General features: G+C 36.1%; 2 protein-coding genes across 2 annotated transcripts in view; one reads left to right on the top strand and one right to left on the bottom strand.

Annotated features, from left to right (window-relative positions):
• LOC127863446 (uncharacterized) overlaps positions 1–20,826 on the bottom strand; it is a 453,451-nt gene that overhangs the window by 49,896 nt on the left and 382,729 nt on the right. The gene's annotated exons all lie outside the window — the stretch shown is intronic.
• LOC127863623 (uncharacterized) lies at positions 17,021–19,891 on the top strand. The gene is made up of 2 exons (XM_052403252.1): positions 17,021–17,177; positions 18,539–19,891. Exon 2 carries the CDS (start codon positions 18,920–18,922, stop codon positions 19,730–19,732), a length of 813 nt encoding a protein of 270 aa, XP_052259212.1. The 5' UTR covers positions 17,021–17,177; positions 18,539–18,919; the 3' UTR covers positions 19,733–19,891.

The raw sequence follows: 20,826 nt of genomic DNA, 5'->3' as shown, positions 1-20,826 counted from the left end.
CAAAGGGAACAAATGCACAAAAAGGGAATATGATAAAAATAAATACTTTAAATGGCTTTAGAGTAGATCTTAATGGGATTGTAGAGTTATATGGCATAATTGGGCACTGCAGACTTGGGTGCAGTATTGAATTATCTTATAAATAAATTGTTAGCAAATGAAAACAATATAGAAACAAACACAAACAGTATTTTGATGTCATCATAATTATATGCATAGTAATTTTCTTAATCATGATGGTATTATCACCATTCAATTTATTTTAAGAGACTCTTTGGATAACCGTATGATTTTAAAGACATTTGTTGTTTTGGTAAGTATTTTTCTATCACAACTTGTAGAAGTATTACAAGGTCATCATTAGCGGGTGGGGTAAATAAGTCTTCATTTATTTTCTTCGATAAATTCACATCGACGAATATAAAATGAGTAAAACATTAATTATGATTAAGCACCACAACAATTTAAGATAAACCTAATTATCAATATAAGCTTTTATTCATTAAAGATACAAAAGTCATCGTTTGATTGTTTTGCGATTAAATGTGTGTTGTCAATTGCTATGTAAACAAACTTGTAAAGGGCAACTACTCTAAAGTTGTAAGGTTAAATTCTACTTTGTTGGTTGAAAATAAATACAATTTTATAACTATAATTGCGTAAATCAAAAGTTTCTTCGCACTTTTTACATACCTGTGTGACGGGATCAATGGCATGAGATCGCCGGCAAGTTGGTGCTATTTCTTCCCCAATCAAAACCACCAAACGCTCTATACCGCCCCTACTTAAACGATATCTGGATACAATGTCCTCATCTCAAGTTTTCGAGAACTATTCTCTCTCTAAACAGCCTTGGAATCGGTACTTTGCGTCTTCTTTCATCGTCGACGAGGAAAACGACCGCCATTTTTACGTTAATTTACGGTTGCCCTTACCCAGTCGTATATTTATGTATGAAATTTATGTATGATAAATTTACGATTTGCTTGATGAAACGCTATTTCACTGAAACGTCGTAATTTATGTAAAACGTAATTAACAACTAGTCGTAAATCGTAAATGAAACGGCTCGCTGAAAAGTATATTATACGGAGTAACATTGTTACATCGGAGCATTCGTTCGATGCTTTTGAACAGATTATCGTTGAATTAATTGCGCACACCTGTAAATGTTTCCTTACGATTCTAAATTGAGCATTTTTAAATTTGTAATCCAAATTTCAGAAATACGCTTCAAAATTTTAATGCTAATGTGACAATAAAAAAAATATAGCGTCAAATAAAAAGTGCTTTATCCTTTGTCTCAATAAAGAGTGCGCGAAAATGATACAGACATGTAGGACATCGCATTGAAAGTATGGGTGTATTTTGTGTTGTATAAAAATGGGAACATCACGTCAGGTGAATTACGCGTGTTCAGTGGAAAAAAAATGCCTGGGTTAGACGTTATTTCATCACATCTTTAAATAGTAACAAATGCCAAAATGTATTTGATATATAAGAAAAGTTGCGAATGATTGTGTGTCTTGTTATTCTTGAGCATATTTACCGGCATATAGTAAATATTTACCAAAATTTGCTTTAAAACTGGAATATTCGGGATTATCGGATAATTGGCAAGTTATAATTTTGGTACAAGTTAGCAATATATTGCGATATATTGCAATACGGGTTTTTTAACTGACAATATATTGCAATACGGTTTTTGGCGTATTGTTGCAGCACTAGTGCAGACATATATTACCTGTGTTATCTTTATCAAACATTAAAAATGCTTTTGCACGTAAATTAGGTAGCACATATTATCATATTAAGAATCCTTCATCCGTATAGAATATATTTGTAAACAGTATTTACTGTATCAATCCTCATTTGATTGATGTGTAATATCTAATGGTACATGTTATTTGTGTCGTATCTATCTGGAAAACAATGCCGCCCGTTTCATTATGGGTCTCTATGGCAGCATTGGCATTTGAGTTAGTGTAAAATAACCTCAAACATAAATTGAACGTATACGAAGCCGTCAGTCAATTGAACGCGTATTTGTGTACCGAAGCAACCCACTAGTAGTTTTATCATTAAGAAAAGTAAGAGAATGTTACCTTTTCATCTGAAAACTGTTTATTTTCGTGTTAGATTGGAAGACGATTTCCCGCAAAAGGTTATAAATCTAACCTCCTTTTGAAGAACGTTGCTTACATCTTTAACAAGTAATAATATTTAAGTCGAGACGGCAAGTTGGGTCGGTCTCAACTGAAATGAGATTTGAAGGGATCTTTTCCCAGATTTTGGCATGTATTAAAGTTCACCATTAAATGCTTTATATTGATCAATTTAAACATTGGATCTAAAAAGCTGCAATAAAAAACTAGAATAATAATAAAAAAAGAAACCCTCAACAGGGCTCGAACCACTGACACCAGGAGTAAAAGTCTAAGGCTTAGACCACACGGGCATCCGTGCTCATAAAATGAATGATGTATTTTATACTTCATATAGCAATCCTCGTAGTGTCACACAATATAACGACAACAACAGAACTATCCAAATTAGTAAATCGTTTCGCGTTGCAACGCTTTATTATTTTCAGGTTTGTAAATCGTCAAAAGATGCAAATATTGGATTTTTAGAGCATGTTAAATGTTCAGTATTACCGTTTCCTCACAAATATCATAACTACAACGAACATTTGCGTATCTGAAACCATTTTTTGTAATTTGTCAAATTACCAAAACGTGAAAAGGCCCCTTAATATTATAATACATGTATAGGTATGTTTAATTAAATGGTGACTGCAAAATTGCGAACCATCTGTTCTTTTTTCTGGGTAGGTTTTATTAAGCCACATTTGTCGTGTATTTACATCGTCGATACTCACGTTCGGTGATACCGGCTATTCATCTTGAAATCGGTGTATGTTGAATTTTGCCTCGCTCTTGGAAAACTGGTCTTGATTCAAGTGCGAACAGCGACGTCCCAGATTAGCCTGTGCAGTCGGGCTGTGATTAGCCTGTGCGGGATTATCTAGAACGAAACTTTACGCACATGCATTAAGCCCCGTTTACCCATAGCGCGGCGCAATTCTAATGGCCGTTTTCAAAAAAGTTTGGGACGTGCGGAATACGCAACATACCGATTTAATGCAACGGCATTATGAGGTAAGTCTACAAAGGATATATGCTACAAGCACACATCTATACAAAATCCAGATATATTTTCCGATTTGCTATGCGGTTTGTTGGCATTTTGTTCGGTTAACATTTTCTTGTTCAAAGTTTATGTTTAGTGTGTTTACGATCTGATGCTTTATGTAGAATCTAATCGGATTCTTAATACACACAAAAATAAAACATACAAAACTGGGACAACTGGACATAATGCACATGCTTCCAGCACGTGGGCTAGGTGTGGTTCCATTTGTTTGCACGTGGAAATGTTGAAACGCAATTTAATTCTATTTTTATTTAAATTTAATTATTTTAGGAGGGTTCTTACATAAGGAAAACATAAAATTAATTTACCAAACAATAAAGCTTGTATGAATATTCAGGAGCGCAATCGCGCACTTTGTATTTTACAGACTACCTTTCTCACTTGTTAAAGCGTCTGATCGTCACGGATGAATGATTTTATCGTTAGCTTGCACATATTGTAGTCAAATGATCACATGTGAAATTTCAAATAAATATATTCACTCATTACTGAGCTATGTTAGTTTTAAAAAGTATTGCGTTAGAGAAATCAACAATTGTTGTAAATGGCGATATACATGTTATTCCGATTTAATTTCAATATCATAATTCTAGGTAAATTTTTGCACGAGGAAAACATAGCAGTAATGAAAGAAAAACAATATGGCTCGTATGGATATTCAGGAGCGAAACTGTTCAATCGGCATGTTGCAAGCCGGTCAATTATTATGACGTGTAAGTTTATGCGTTTTACTTTTCACATTGTTATTATTTAACGTTGTACGAGTTTGCGAATTTGATCTTTGAAGTAACGTTTTAAATTTGGTAAGTTTTATTTTATTTTTTTCAATTTCAATTTAATTTTCAGGTATTATCAGATATGTGTAGAATTATCCACGGTCGAAATTTCAACACAAGGCGTTCAAAAATAAGGGAGCTATATTGATATGATAAAGTGATGTATTAGAAAAGTCTAAAAGTGTACTCGAAGGTTGTTGATAGAAACAGGTTGCCTTTATTGTGTGTGTGTTTTCACTGAATATAAATATATGACCAGCACTCTAGGAAAACGGCGCTTAATGCATGTGCGTAAAGTGTTGTCCCAGATAAGACTGTCAGCACTAGCTAATTAGACACAACACCTTCCGCTTAAACTGGATTTTCCTTTTTTAACGAAAACTTGCATAACAGCGGAAAGAGTCGTCCCTGATTAGCCTGTGAAGTCCACATCTGGGATTACACTATACGCAGCATATTCATTAGTCCCCATTTTCAAAGAGTGCGCCTCATTTTTTTCACCTAGCTCGATTTTGATCCCATAAAAAATGCTATACTTCATTGTAAATCAAATAATAACATATGTATGGCAAGCGAAATGCACATTAATTCCTTAAACCACGGTTTAACAGTTAACTATATAGTTAAGAGACTTTGAACCCGGGTTCAAAGTGCCGTTTGCACATTAAATCCTTAAACCCGAGTTCAAGAGTTTGAACTGCAGTTCAAAGTCTCTTAACTCTATAGTTAAGAGAGGACCAATGAAATCGCGGCATTTATCTTCTATATATAGCTAATTGTGGTTTAAGCTCCGCTGATTGGTTGTCTCTGAATTATGTAGATAAGAGATTTGTATCTATTTTTAGACACACTTTGAACTGCGGTTCAAACTCTTGAACTCGGGATTACGGATTTAATGTGCAAACGGCACTTTGAAGTCGGGTTCAAAGTCTCTTAACTCTATAGTTAACTGTTAAATAATTAATGTGCATTCCGCGCGTCTTAACCCCAGTTTAAGACTTTAAACCGCAGTTGAAGACTTTGAAAAATAGGTTAAGACTTTTAGGTGTTTGGTTGTCTCTGCACATTAATTATTAACCAATTTCGTCATGTGATATTGTTTTGTTCCTGGCGCATTTCTATCAAGATAGCGGCGGATGAAGTTAGTGAATTATTACGTACGTTTGAAACAGCATTCCAAGATATAGAAAGAAAACTTCAAAGTGGGTTTGCAGACAACGCAGACTTCGTCAAAAGTGTGAGGTTATTGCAGAAAATAAGGTTATATTTATATATTTTCTTTGTGATCCTTTTATGGTATAAATCTGATAGAAATACCCCTAACCGAAATACAGTCGATTCGGATTAGTGTACAGTATGTCAATCAGCTCTGGAAAATCAGCAGTTTCGATAAATTTGTATTTAATTTTCCATAATGCCCCACTAAAAACAAAATGATAAGTGTCTCAGGTATACATTAGGTAAAGGAATAAAGTTACAACGTTTTAGTAAGAAAGCTTTTGTATTATGCTTACAGGGGGGGGGGGGGATAAATGCAGCAGAAAGTTAACCAGAACTGATTGAATGAGTTATGTTTTGAAATGCGCATATGGAAATAGAAGGCTTTATTATTTTCAAATACAAAAATTGCTGATTGAAAACAAATGCCATGATAATGTTTTGAAATACAAATTCTGTAAGTTGAATGATTTTAAATAATTTTCCGAAAAGGTGAACTTAAATTGGCTATTTTTGACAAAAAAATGCATATGCCGTCTGGCCTAACCTGTTATCATACAAAATAAATTTTACCCTTTATGTTTACATCATCTCACATTGACACTAAATCCCGAAAGAAATTATTGTGGACTGGACTTGTGAATTAACGTTTTTTGCCAGGTTATTCTAAACTGGTTGACTGACTGTACAGTCAAGTTATCATTACCGGATCATTACCCATAGCGCATCACTTTGATGTTGAAGACTATGCGTATCGCGATAAATAGTTGACATTTTTAGATGATATTTTGCACACAGCATCTTCAAGGCTGTTTTTTTTTAATGCATTGATTGAGTCGTAATTGGAGCTATTCGTTGTTAAACATTTTGGTATGTTTTGGCGACATGTATATACGACTTTGTTTACTTCCGTCTCGTTTCCAAAAAAGAGGTTTAACATTATTCGCGGACACATTCTAAAACTCTGTTGAAAAGTAAAGAGTTAACGCATTAATTTAAAGGCCATTTAGTAGTCTTTCTCCCTGCAAAACTCCGTTTCAGTTTTGATTCGTGTTTAAGATTTTGCAACACCTTAAATGAAATGAAGAATTAGGGCAATAACGGATCAAGCGTGAGAATATGCGTATTCATAACTGGCAATGTAACTTGGTCATTGTTAACAACACAGTTCATGTGTCGACAATTCAAATAGCATGTTAGATGCCCCCGGAGTGGTTTCGATCACGTGATCCGTTATGTCTACAACTGATCCGTTAATGCATGAATTCTGCGGCGAAAAAAAGGTATCACAAATACATTTTGCCTGCGATTAAAAATAAAACTATGTGCTGAATCAGTAAGCAAAGTAATATTTAATCAAACTGGTGTAAAAGAAGTCTTAAAACATTTATTGCTTTTCATCAGAACAACTTTATTACGCTACTGATCCGGTAATGGTAACTTGACTGTATAACGGATAGCTAAGCCTAGTGACTTCGAGCCTCATTGCAACGGATGCATAATGCATTCAGTATTTAAATCATTAAACCTCGAAAGACAAATGTCTTTCTTATTGAAACATGCCAGCGGTTTTAAATTTCCAACAAATATTATTTGTTTACAGCGCGAATGTCATGGTACACTGATTCAGCCATTACAGGATCGCTTATTTCTGCGTTTAATAAGACCGAGTCCATGGAAATCGCTTCACACTTGATGAAGTAATAGCTGTTCAAAGCGATGCACCCTATATTCGGGTCATTTTGAGTTGAATATTTGATAGTGAAAATAGTAATAATTGATTTTTCGCTATAATTTGATTTTTTATTTCATTCAAAATGATGTTTTTGACGATGCTGGAACAGCAGCGTCCAAGGTTTGATAACCAGTAAAAAAAATCTTCACAATGGCGACCTATGTAAAAGACCGAGCCAGTCCGATTGAGATAACTCGATTTTTCAGTTACTTCCCTTGGCATTCGCCACTGCGTAGGAGATTGCTCGTTGATTTTCATTAATAACATTCTCCTAGCAGAGTTGTCGTTCGTGTTGATAAAGGTAAATATTAATAGAACAGCATATCCTGGGGAAACAGATTCAATAAGTGTATCAGAACGTTAATTTCAAATTAGTAATTTTACATCCATTTTATTTTTATAGACCAATGAAATAACTATATATTTTCTCTATTTTGTTTGATATTTGTTCTCGATTTAGTAAATAAATTGCGAATAAAAACATGTAAAATTAACTTTTTACGTGATCACAAAACTAAAGAATGCGAACGATTTCGAACCTGCAAATTGTAAACGCTGCACTGCCATGATATATATAGATAAAACAACATTTCTTTGCGTGATTGTCCGTCCCGCTAGCGCAGTGGTAAGGACGTTCGTTCTTTCACCTTTACGACACCTGTTCGATTCCCGCTCCCGGCGCAATGTTATAATTAAAAAGTATTTCAGTACAAAACAAATAGCTGGAAATTGCAGCTATCATTCAAAATTCGTCCCAACTGTCGTCAATCTAATCTTATTAGGTAGGAGTGCTGGACGCACTCCGGGTCCCAACATTATGCAGCCTCAGCGCGGAGATAACTCATTACCTTGGAAAAACACAAATACACACACTGGGTGCAGCCTAGGCGCGTATAGACTCAAACAAGGCAACAAACTCAAGTGCGGGCACAATCATTTAAAATTTACATATTGAATACGATATTTTAACAGAAATTACACAACCACCTAAGTGTACATACCATGTTTGATATTTCGTTCGATTGTTAGATTTCAGCATATACATGTATAAGGTCATTTCGCTATTAGTCAACTTATCCATATGTTCGTGGGCGAACTCGGATAGTCAAGTGCTCATACGATTGAGCTCACATGGTCCGGCTATGTGCTCATACCTACTTTCGAGAATCATCATGAATGTATTGCCATACTTAATGAACAAGAATGTGACCCGCCTCCCAGTTTCGCTCAATGGGTCAAGTTACCCACGGGTACTACTTCCCCGTACCCCTTAACTTTTTTTCGTACCAAAAATGTTTCGTACGCAATTTTTTTTCGTACCAAATTTTTTTCGTACCCAAAATTTTCGTACCCAAATTTGTTATCGTACCCAAATGTTCGTATCAACATACACAATTGTGGTGATATAGATAAACTTAAATTGACGTTTTATATCCATCCTCTTCAAAAGCATCGTCACACCAGTACTGCCAGTACTTTGATTACTTATTAATATCATAGGAGGTTTTGGGGATTCCGATAATGACGTCAGGTTTTCACATGCGCAAGTTTTGGCCGTCAAGACAGCGGCCATTTCGCTATTGTTTGCATTTGATGAACCGCATCGTGATACGGTTACCATAACAATCTCTATTTGGCACATCTTCGCGACCATTTTTAAGAACAAAAAAATATTCAGAAATGGAAATTCTTTCAGAATAAATTGAATTCAATGAACGAACACAAATAAGGACGAAAACAAACAACAAAAAGATTGATTTTATGTAATCAACATGTAGTATTAACTGATTTGAACCTTTATATGTCTGTAAAAACTTACCTTGTTACAGATTAAATAAATCCTCTTGATAAATGTAATTGTTTTTATTTAATTGTGGCAGGTCAATAAACACAATTTATGATGCCTTCATGTCATCTCTTGGCATATTGAGCAGACATTTAAGCCAAAGTTTAAAGCCAATAACTAAACAGTTGCTTTAATAAAATATTTTAACATGTTTAAACAATGCTTGCCACCATAGGATAACATATGCCCCTTTTTTCACATTTTTCGAAACCTAAACGCAAAGTGTAACGGAAAGACAGACGGACAGTGCAATCACTATATGCCCACTTTCGGGGGCATACAAAAAGACATTTGTCCGAAATGGATGAACATGAACTACATAGTATTATAGTATATATACTAGCCAGTTTTAACATAATAATAACGTATTTAACGGGTACTGGCAAATGTAACCTCTGCTATTACGTTTAAAGATCGTACGTTACTGAAGTGTTCGAAATATCATGAAAACAAGCAATCACGTTTGATCACAATAGGGATATAAAATACTTGCGTAAAATAAATTCAAAGTATAGATTTATGGTATCATTAAATGCTAGATTGTTGTCACTCATTATCACTAGTAAACAGATTTCAATATACAAGTACATGCAAAGACAGCTCAATTGGTAAAATATGCAGTTTTTTTTTCATATATACGCGCGGAAACCCCTTGTTCAGGACCGTGAAACCGGCATTATTATTTATTGACCTTTTTGCCATTCCATAAAGCGTACTTTTAATTTAAGTGTATGCTTTATTGAATGGCAAAAAGGTCAATAAATGGTAGGTGATTACGATCGAAAAATACACGTTAAGATGTAGACTTTGTACAAAAGTGTATTTCGTTATTTATCTCCACAAAAAAGGCCGATTTATTCCTAGTTTACACACTGCACATGCTAATCTGGGATAACAATGTACGCACCAGCATTATGACCAGTTTTCTCAGAACGCGACACAATTATGTTAATGATTCATTTTATAGTTTGTTAATTTCATTGACTACAAATTTGTATTACACTTATGTCTACCTTGAGGTTGTTGGACATAGTATAATTATGTTACAAATATAGTATTTTCTGTAAACAGTATTTGAGTGTGTCCAAGAGTATGATATAGCTGAGATCACTGTCAAATTCTTGCTTTAACTTATATTCTTATGGGCCCGTTTCATCAAACATCGTACGACAAATTAAGAATACGATACGAATTTCAAAGAAACATTATTTTAACAGACCGAAGCATATTTTTGCTTATTTTAAGTAAAATCATTTATTTCATCATTTTCTTACCGATGGCTTATATCTTGCGGAGCTATTTATCAACAGCTTGTATATTTTTAGTTTTTAAATTAAAGTTATAAATTAAGATTGTCGTACGATCTTTGACGAAACGGTCCCATAAAAATATAAGTTAAAGCAATAGTGAAAGGGAATGTGGGAAAATGTAGCTAGAAATGGTTTTGAACATGCATAATTGTGGCGTGTTCTGAGAAAAATGGGCATAATGCTTGTGCGTAAAGTGACACTTTCCGCCTTATCTGGATTTTCGCTAAGAAGAGACATCATTTAAACGAAACATTCCATAAAAGCGGAAATTATCGTCCCTTATTAGCCTGTGCGGACTGAACAGGCTAATCTGGGATGACAATTTACGCACCAGCATTATGTCCAGTTTTCTCAGAACGCGAGACTATTATGTTTATGATTCATTTTATAGTTTATTTATTTAATTAACTACAAATTTGTATTACATTGTGTCTACCTTGAGGTTGTTGTACATAGTATAATTATGTTAGACTTATAGTATTTTCTGTTAACGAACAAATGCTTTTGTATCGAATACTGTGCATTAATATTGTTTTCTACCCAATGTTTTCTTATAGGGATCACTTGTCCGTCGTTTGTCTCGTTAAAAAGTATAAATAGCATCAGTTTGAAACTTTATACATTAATAGACCTCATTGAGTGGGAGTGCGTCGATAAAGAACTCTTAGCATCCCGCTTTGTTAAATTATTTTTAATTAATGCATAACCATTATTCTTGTATTAGTTAAGTTAAATTGTCATAAAAAAATGTTGACATGTCATTTTTCCATTTTTCTTTTTTGTGTAACGTTTTGAAAATAAAGCTTTTATTTGTTGTGATTATTATTATTAATACGGATGTTTTAGTCCGGTCTGTTTCCAAATCGTTACAATGGTAAAGTGGTATAGGAGAGGTTGAACATATGATTTTGATTAATAAAGGATTTATATTATTAAACTAGTGTTTTTTCATATTTATCAATGTATGTGGTTCCGTAAATAAATCGGAACTATCCACTTCTGGGTTAAGAAATTGAGATAATTTAGCGATTACATCCATAAATTTGGTAATAAAACGACAACATGAATTAACAACTAGTATTATTACTGTATATATTCAACAGTTAGATAATAAATGTACATTCCGCGCTTGTTAACCCCAGTTTAAGACTTTGAACCGCAGTTCACACTCTTGAACTCGGGTTTAAGGAATTAATGTGCAAACGGCACTTTGAACTCGGGTTCAAAATTTCTTAACTATATAATTAACTGTTAAATAATTAATGTGCATTCCGCGCCTCTTAACCGCAGTTTAAGACTTTGAACCGCAGTTTAAAGTCTCTTAACCCTATAGTTAAGAGAGGACCAATGAAATCGCGGCATTTACCTTCTATATATAGCTAATTGTGGTTTAAGCTCCGCTAATTGGTTGTCTCAGATAACAGATTTTATCTATTTTTAGACACACTTTGAACTGCGGTTCAAACTCTTGAACTCGGGTTTAAGGATTTAATGTGCAAACGGCACTTTGAACCCGGGTTCAAAGTATCTTAACTATATAGTTAACTGTTAAACCGTGGTTTAAGGAATTAATGTGCATTTCGCTTGCCATACATATGCATGTCAGAATAGATCGTCATCGCAAAGTATTGTTACGTTACACAATGATATAATGTAGACACGGAACCATTTAAGACATTTGGAATGTTTACAACTAATCATTAATAAAATAGATGACTAGTTAATATATTTAGTCCAAAAGTCTTACGATCATAGTTTTTGCTTGTATATGTAATTGTTTTATCCGAAAAAATGTTAACATTTTGCTATGAAATGCGAGAATACATGTTAATATATAGCCACGAATTGCTAGAATACAGGTTACATTATTTGAATGAAGGTTTATCGTATTGATGTTTACTGTTATTAAACGTGTCTACTAGCAAAATTTATTTGTATAATTATTTTTTATATGCTAACATTTGTACAATAATAACGGGAATATTTATTTAAAAAAATACATTCATCAGGAATCAAACTTTGTTCTGTGGAGGTAAATCAATCGCACAGGGCGATTCAGAGGCCTAAACGTCACTACTAAAATAGTTCACATTCTACACGCTGTCATTGAAACGCCGGGAAGTCACTCGTTCATCTCTTCTGTGGGAGCGTTCTGTCTTCATCTCCCAAAGTCACTGAGTGAAACCAAGAAACGGACTCGAGAGCGTTTCGATAAACCTGGGGTAGTTTACGCAATCGAGCTAAAATACATATGTTTAAACTAAACGCTGTTAGTAATGCAGAATGTATTGTTCTTAAAATTATCGACGATAAGAGTTACACATGCTTCATCATTTTATTTATTGTTATTGACTACTATCCATATACGAAGCGATGTCTAGAGTGAAATATATCTACATTTATTTGAATCTATGACTTTCTTTTAGTTATGAAAAAACGTTTTTGGTTTTTGGCTTTTAAAATGCGGTTCCGTTACCAAGGTAATGCCGACATTGAGCCAGGCGCTCATACTTAAGAAAGGCGTACTGACGGAGGATGAAGTGCGACCGACGTCGTCGGGACATTGGCCGGGATCTCAGTGCTCTGTGCCGACAGGTGTGAGGTAATAATGAAAGTGATTCTGATGATGATGCGGATAATGATGGCGATAGTGTTGATGGTGTTGGTTTTGGTGGTGGTGATGATGATGATGATGATAATGATGATGATGATTATGATTAACGAAAGTCTACCTCTACTTCAATAACAACAAATACTATCACTATTACTACCGCTGCCGCTGCCGTTGCCGTTACCACTACAATCACCACCACCACTATTACCTCTGTCACTGCTACTTCTAATGCTAATGCTACTATTTCTGCCACAGCTTCTGCTAATGCTAATGCTACTGTTTCTGCTTCTGCTGCTACTACTACTACTACTACTACTACACCAACAACAACAACTACTTCTACTACTACTACTACTACTACTACTACTACTACTACTACTACTACTACTACTACTACTACTACTACTACTACTACTACTTCTACTGCTACTATTACTACTACTATTACTACTACTACTACTACTTCTACTATTACTACTATGACAACAACAACAACAACTACTACTACTACTACTACTGCTACTGCTACTTCTACTACTACTGCTACTACTACTACTACTACTTCTTCTACTACTACTACTACTACTACTACTACTACTTCTACTACTACTACTACTACTACTACTACTACAACTACTACTACAACAACAACTACTACTACTACTACTACTTCTACTGCTGCTGCTGCTACTACTACTACTACAACAACTACTACTACTACTTCTACTAGTACAACAACAACAACAACTACTACTACTACTACTACTACTACTACTACTACTACTACTACTACTACTACTACTACTACTTCTACTACTTCTACTACTTCTACTACTACTACTACTACTTTTACTACTACTACTACTACTATAACTTCTGCTACCACAACAACAACAACAGTAACAACAACTACTACTTTTACTATTACTACTGCTACTGCTGCTTTTGCCGCTGCTATTTTATTTGCATGCTGCTGTTGCTATGTTTATAAATCGGGTCCCCTATGCGCGTTACGTACTAATAACAACTACTAACAACTTTATTACTATATCTAGTGTTATATTGTATCAGTCTACTGTCAGTATAATAACACTCAATGTGCGCTTGTATTTTTATATGTTAATGTTTTTCGTTCCAAGATCAGGTCCCTAGTACGAGTTCACTACCCCGGCCCACTGCAGCATCGTGACCGTCTACAACTTTGGGCAGGGGCTGGTGGGCGGGGGAGAGACATTCCGGACCCGGACGCTATGCACACCCTTGGGCGCGAGTCTGCGCAGCTCTTCAAGCATCAACCGCTACCGAGGGGTTACACCAGCATCCTCGCATTCGACCCAGGCTAGAAATCTTATCAGGTAACCGAACAACGAAGTGTGCCCGACTCGCTATTTTATAATGTTGACGTCATATAGTTGTTACTTCAACGAAATTCCAAAGTTAACTTTTGTTCAAATGTAAAACAAATCGACGAATATGCATAAAATTAAAAAGAAAAGCAATGATGCTCAGCTATACTGAAAACAGATGTTAACATGGTATTATTTTTATATACACATCTAATTTTGGGAGGAAAGGGGAGGGCACAACATGATTATGACGAGCCTCATTCTCGGAGACGGAAAGCTGATATTTATGTCAATGCATAAAAATCGATCCCAGCTAAGCTTGTGCAGTCCGCAGCTAATCAGTGACCAAACTTTCCGCTTTTTTTGGATTTTATCGTTAAAACGAATTCTCTTCTGTACGAAAATTAAATTTATGCGGAGAGTGACGTCCCTATTACTCTTTGCGGACTGCACAGGCTAATCTGAAATGGCACTTTACGCACATGCATTAATCCTAGAATTAGGCCTTAACACGTTTCGGTAAATTGACAAATTAAAAAAAATGCTTCAAATTCGCAAATGTGTGTTGTAGTTATGATATTTGTGCGGAAACATTAATACTGAACATTTACCATGCTTTAAAATATCCATTATATGCATTGTTTGACGTTTTAAAAACCTGAAAATTATAAAGCGTTGCAACGTCAAACAATTGAATAGTTTGTTGGGGTCGTTATATTTTGTGATACAACGAGGATTGCTTAAAAAGAGTATAACATTCACTACCCAATGTATGAGCGCGGATGGCCGAATTGTCTATGCGATAGCATTTTACGCCAGGGATCAGTGTTGCGAGCCCAGTTGGGGGTTACTTTTTTCTTTTTTTAATTTTATTATTTTCTTTTACTGGCGCTTTTTAGATCCAATGTATAAATTTAGCAATATAAAGCATTTAATGACAAACGTCATAACATGCCAAAAATCTGTGAAAAGGCCCCTTTAACACTCTTACCTTACTAAAGCACAATTTCTATTCTCAAAGTGGCGTGCGCAGGGCGGGTCTGGTTCCTCCATGGAAGTTGATAAAGTGGACAGCCGGCCCACTTCTGGTCGGTGTCGGCCCTTTACCGCCGGGCCAGACAGATCGTTCATCTCTGCAAATGTAAATGGTCGGTAATTGAATACAGCCCGTCTTATAGAACATCATACGATACATATTTTAGCCCTGGGAAAACCGGCCTTAATGCATGTGCGTAAAGTGTCGTCCAATATTAGCATGTGCAGTTCGCTGGATGTTCGCCAATTATTTAACTGCCTTTAAACAAAACATGCCATACAATCAGAAAGTGTCGTCCCATATTAGCCTGTGCAGTTCGCTGGATGTTCGCCAATTATTTAACTGCCTTTAAACAAAACATGCCATACAATCAGAAAGTGTCGTCCAATATTAGCCTGTGCAGTTCGCTGGATGTTCGCCAATTATTTAACTGCCTTTAAACAAAACATGCCATACAATCAGAAAGTGTCGTCCAATATTAGCCTGTGCAGTTCGCTGGATGTTCGCCAATTATTTAACTGCCTTTAAACAAAACATGCCATACAATCAGAAAGTGTCGTCCAATATTAGCCTGTGCAGTTCGCTGGATGTTCGCCAATTATTTAACTGCCTTTAAACAAAACATGTCATACAATCAGAAAGTGTCATCCCAGATTAGCTTGTGCGAACTGTACAGGCTAATCTTGGACAACACTTGACTTGACGCGCACAAATTAAGCCCCTTTTTTTTCCGAGCGGTTTTTATTTTAAGTTACGGTGCAATTTTGGATGAATTACAATAACACGTCTTAACCTCTTGTATAACTTTTCTTTCAATAATTCTATTAAATTCCTATCAATAGTTTACATTCCCTTTATTTAAAAATAATATTTATGATTGATGTCTATTAACGGTGAGTATACAATTAAGCCGTCACTGTAATTGTCCGTACAATATTTGATAAGACATGACCAAGGTACCTTTTGAACACCTAAGGAAATTTCGTAATTTTAATAAGTTTAAGTTTCAAAGTTTTTTGACAATCGGCAATAAAAACATGCCTTTAGCCATTTACAACATAATTATGGCAAAGACAATCAATAATAATAATTAATTTAATAATAAATGTGCTTCTATTTATTTTGCTGGTTCGTTTTGATGGGGCACATTTTACAATTGTGTTATGAAGAATCTTTGAATCTTTGGATTTTTTTGATCTTTGGAAGAATATTTGGATTGCGCAAAGCTTTTGAATTAAAACACTGAATTAAGTCGTATGCCTGCTTCGCCGTTCCCCTTCAGAAATCGGTGCATACCTTGTAATTTAGACAAACTCGACATGTTCACATTCAGATATGTCACTGGTTCCCAGCATGTTTCAGTTCAAAACATTGCCTTTCTTATAAAAAAACAACAACATGCGATGACGTCATTTTTATCGATTATTATTTTCTGAAAAATATTTTTTGTTTCAATAAGTACAGCAAGTACGGCTTTAGACAACATTAATGACATACGTTATAGACTGTTGATTGCAAATAATATACATGCATTCTAACCGCTCACAATTAAAAAAAAACACGACAAGCACGAAGCAGCTTTCGATCAGCAAACAGGAAATAACCGCTGCGATTACTTTAATCAGTCAGTCTGTAGGATTTGTCGCAATTGGTTGAGCGATATATAAAACTAAACATTATAACTTACAGATAAATTTTACTGTTTAGTGCAGACAATTACAAGTAAATAAATAAAATACTGCAATGTTCATACATTTCATTGTTTTGTATATTTTGACATTTCCCAGTTATTATGCAAACTCGACGGTATAACAAACACCAATATACCTTACTTTGTTATCACGATTGTGTGATTATAAAAACTATGTTTGGGGAAGTAACCTGACATTTCAGCAGCCAATCAGTCCTTTCCAGTACCAAAAGTTACTCGCTCTTGGTTTTCGGCCCAGTACCCTTTTGCTGGACCCGGACTGCGTGCATGACGCCACCAGCCACCATGCGCCGCGATCCCGGAGAGAGAGCCCACAGAAACCGGACGCACATAGCGGGACCGCGGCACGGGGCGCTGTTGATCAGAGATGTAAGTATCACGTGTCATAAGTCGATGTTTGCTGTTCGCTATAAATCTTTCACACGGTATTCTATGGGGTGTTTGTGTATCGTTTGTTCGCTATCAGGTGATCGCCAGATCTATGTTGAGATCACTTTTCTATCCATCGGATGCTAGGCAGGAAATATAACTGCAAAAACAAACTTCCCTTTTTCCCATCCCCGATGAAAATTAACATGCCTCGTTCTTGGAATTCTAGGCCCCATGTAAATCCGCCTAACCTGGATTTTCGTTAAGATGACACTTCATTTTTAACACAAATTTCCTTTAAAGCGGATTGAATTTCTTATCATAAAAAACAACAACAACCGAATAATTCTAAACCGTTATATAGTCCGTTATATAGTCCAATTAAACTACATTCTGAAAAGAATATGTTTAATGAAATTTTTAAGAATAAAATTTACAATTTTATAAATAATCGTCAAAAGAAAATAGTTGTAATGCTTTAATAAAATCAGTTCCAAGTGAGTGTCAAATGTATCAAATATTAATTACCTTAAACCATCGTTATTATACGAAAATTACCTCTGTCAACGATGACGCCTTGTCATTTCAATAATAATAAATGATCAACTCATGCTTGATGTCGATATTTTTAACAAAATGAGTTCCACGTTCACGAAAATGTGTGACAGCTGATCACAAGAGCTAATTGTAACATTATTTTAAATCAACTTTGGTCATTGTCGGCTCGGTTACTACTCAAATGTACCCCGGGTACACTAAAGTATACTTAAATGTACCCCGGGTACGGAAAACATACTGAAACGTAACGGGGAATTCTAACGCTAAATTTGTTGCTTCGGCTATTTTAGTCAAATTAACAATATTCATATTTATGTCAATATTCTGTGAAATGGCATAAATATTATCGAAAATCCTACTCAAAAAAGCATGTTTAGAAAGGTTTTGTTCAAAAAGATGTTGTTTTTTCGAATTTTGTAGCGCGTTTTACGACATCGAATTTGGGCGGGAATGAATTTTCTCAATTGGTCTAAATTTTCCGGGTACGTGTTAGTTTATTTTCCGTAGCCGGGGTACATTTTAGTATACTTATGAGTACCCGGGGTACATTTAAGTAGGATCCGAGCCGAATATGACCAATCGAGCCTCATAAGGAAAAATGCATTGTTTTTCTCTTTTAACGCAAGTATTTGAAATAAACGCACGTTTTTCCCACGCGTTACCATTTAATATGTTTGCCTCATGTTGATGAATGCCCGCCCCTCTAAATCGTATGATTGTTTTTTCTTTAACATGTGTAGTTACATAAGTATTTTATTTCCTGTTTTATATCCCTTAAGCCGGTCCCACCCTCTCGGTTTCAGTGACGCTGCAACGCCGGATGATAAAGCTTGCCCGGACGCGAATGTAATGCGCAGTGACAACATCGACCGGATCGCCCCAAGTCTGCACATGCGCAGTGACAACATCGACCGGATCGCAACAAGTCTGCACTCGCGCAGTGACAACATCGACCGGGTCGCCCCAAGTCTGCACATGCGCAGTGACAACATCGACCGGATCGCCCCAAGTCCGCACATGCGCAGTGACAACATCGACCTGATCGCCCCAAGTCTGCACATGCGCAGTGACAACATCGACCGGATCGAGACAAGTCTGCACTCGCGCAGTGACAACATCGACCGGGTCGCCCCAAGTCTGCTTGTGTTAGTAATGATAGAGTATACTACTAAAAAAACTAGCGTATGTCTGATACCAGTACAACAACCCCTTCGACACCAACTGTCAACAACACTAAAAAGAGGTTTCTGTCATCACCACAAGATATAGCTGATTTAAAAAAGGGTCGATTCTTGGACAGTATCATGGAAACTGCTGGCAACACTAGTGCTGTTAATAGCCTAGCACTTTCAGACACTGACTTAGAGAAAATCGCACTAGTACTAAAGTCAGCTTTCCAGGATGATATTCTAAGCCTTATCAAACCGGTCGTTGATGGCGTGGTTCAGGGTCTGCAATCTAGACTAGATCTTTTGAGCCATGAAAATGCAACTCTGAAAAAGGAAAACGAAGATCTCCGATTACGCGTCAACTCGTTGGAGAACATGATAGATGACGCGGAACAGTACAGCCGCAGGAATTGCTTACGACTTACTGGTATACCCGAGACAGAGGGCGAGAGTACAGATGACATCATTATCAAACTGTGTAAGCAGGTCAATGCTGACATAAAATTGTCAGATATTGACAGGAGTCGTCGTGTTGGTAAACCCGGCCCTTCCAAAAGCAGACCTATCATAGTCAAATTTGCAACTTATCGGTCACGTCAAACCCTTTACAAAACTCGTGCGGCGCTAAAATCGACGGGCTTCTCCGGTGCCTATCTAAACGAGGACTTAACCCGTAAAAGAAGCCAGATCATGTACACCGCCAGGCAACTTGTAAAATACAAAAAGCTGGAGGGCTGCTGGACTGCAGACGGGATCATTATGGTCAAGGACCTCAATCACCGTACCCACAGGGTTGTTCGACATGATGAACTCAAAGTGTTCGAATAAGTCCCCTTTTCTGCCCTGAACAGTATATTTGCCGTCATTACGTGTTTATTCAAGCATCACACTATCAGATAGACTTCATTCATTGTTATACAAGTAGTCATACGGAACAGTTAGCAGTTGTTAACACCTAGCAAAAAGTTGATATCCAAATAGTTTTATTCGCGCATGACTGAATGTGATTATATGTGCGCAGCTGCGTGTAACTCTTGCTTTCCATTTCTTTGCATACGTGCTGAACTTAACACAGTGACTTATCGCATGTAAATGTTCCTATTGTAGTTATCCCTGCTTACGTTTTTTTTTCACTGTATGGTGCGTGTTTGTGACAATATTATGATATTTATAATATAATGATTTGTATACTATGTACAATGAATGAGTGTGTATGTGTGTGCGTGCGTGCGTGCGTGCATGCGTGCGTGCGTGCGTGCGCATGTGTGTGTGCGGCGTGCTTGCATTCGTGTGTGCGTGTGTATTGTGCTTGCGTACGAATACACGTAACGATCGCTCGCTAGCGATACATGCGTCATCCGTATTGAATAAGATACCCTGTTTACATTCACACTCTATGCCCTGCGTTTAAGTGATAATTAGTTACCATGATGGGTCTTCCTATGAACACAATTATTTCAAAAGTGTGTGGCATTTACATTTTTGTTTCCGATTAACTGTGCGATTGTGTGTTGTGCCTGCGTGCCCACTTATGCGTAGCCATCGTTAGTATGCGATAAATATGTTGCATAAGTTAACCTTCTTGTACTTATACTTTGTGTCCCTCTCACTGAATAAGTATTGTATAAGCTAACCCTTTTGTACTTATACTCTGTGCGTGCCCACTTATGCGTAGACATCGTTAGTATGCGATAAATATGTTACCCGTATTGCATAAGCTAACCTTTTTACTTATACTTTGTGTCCCTCTCACTGAACAAGTATTGTATAAGCTAACCTTTTTGTCCTTATACGTTGTGCGTGCCCACTTATGCGTATATATCGATAGTATGCGATAAATATATTACCCGTATTGCATAAGCTAGTGTTTTTTTTAGTGTTTTCTTTAAATGATACTTTTTGTCCTCCTCACTAAACATGTA

Source organism: Dreissena polymorpha, chromosome 1 (assembly GCF_020536995.1).
Source record: "Dreissena polymorpha isolate Duluth1 chromosome 1, UMN_Dpol_1.0, whole genome shotgun sequence".
Lineage (NCBI taxonomy): Eukaryota > Metazoa > Mollusca > Bivalvia > Myida > Dreissenidae > Dreissena > Dreissena polymorpha.
The sequence above is the reverse complement of the archived record's forward strand: the minus strand, read 5'-3'. Positions and strand labels throughout refer to the sequence as shown.

Bases quoted from the DNA above. Each gene is read 5' to 3' on its own strand.
- LOC127863623 (XM_052403252.1), top strand. From the start codon at position 18,920: ATGTCTGATACCAGTACAACAACCCCTTCGACACCAACTGTCAACAAC.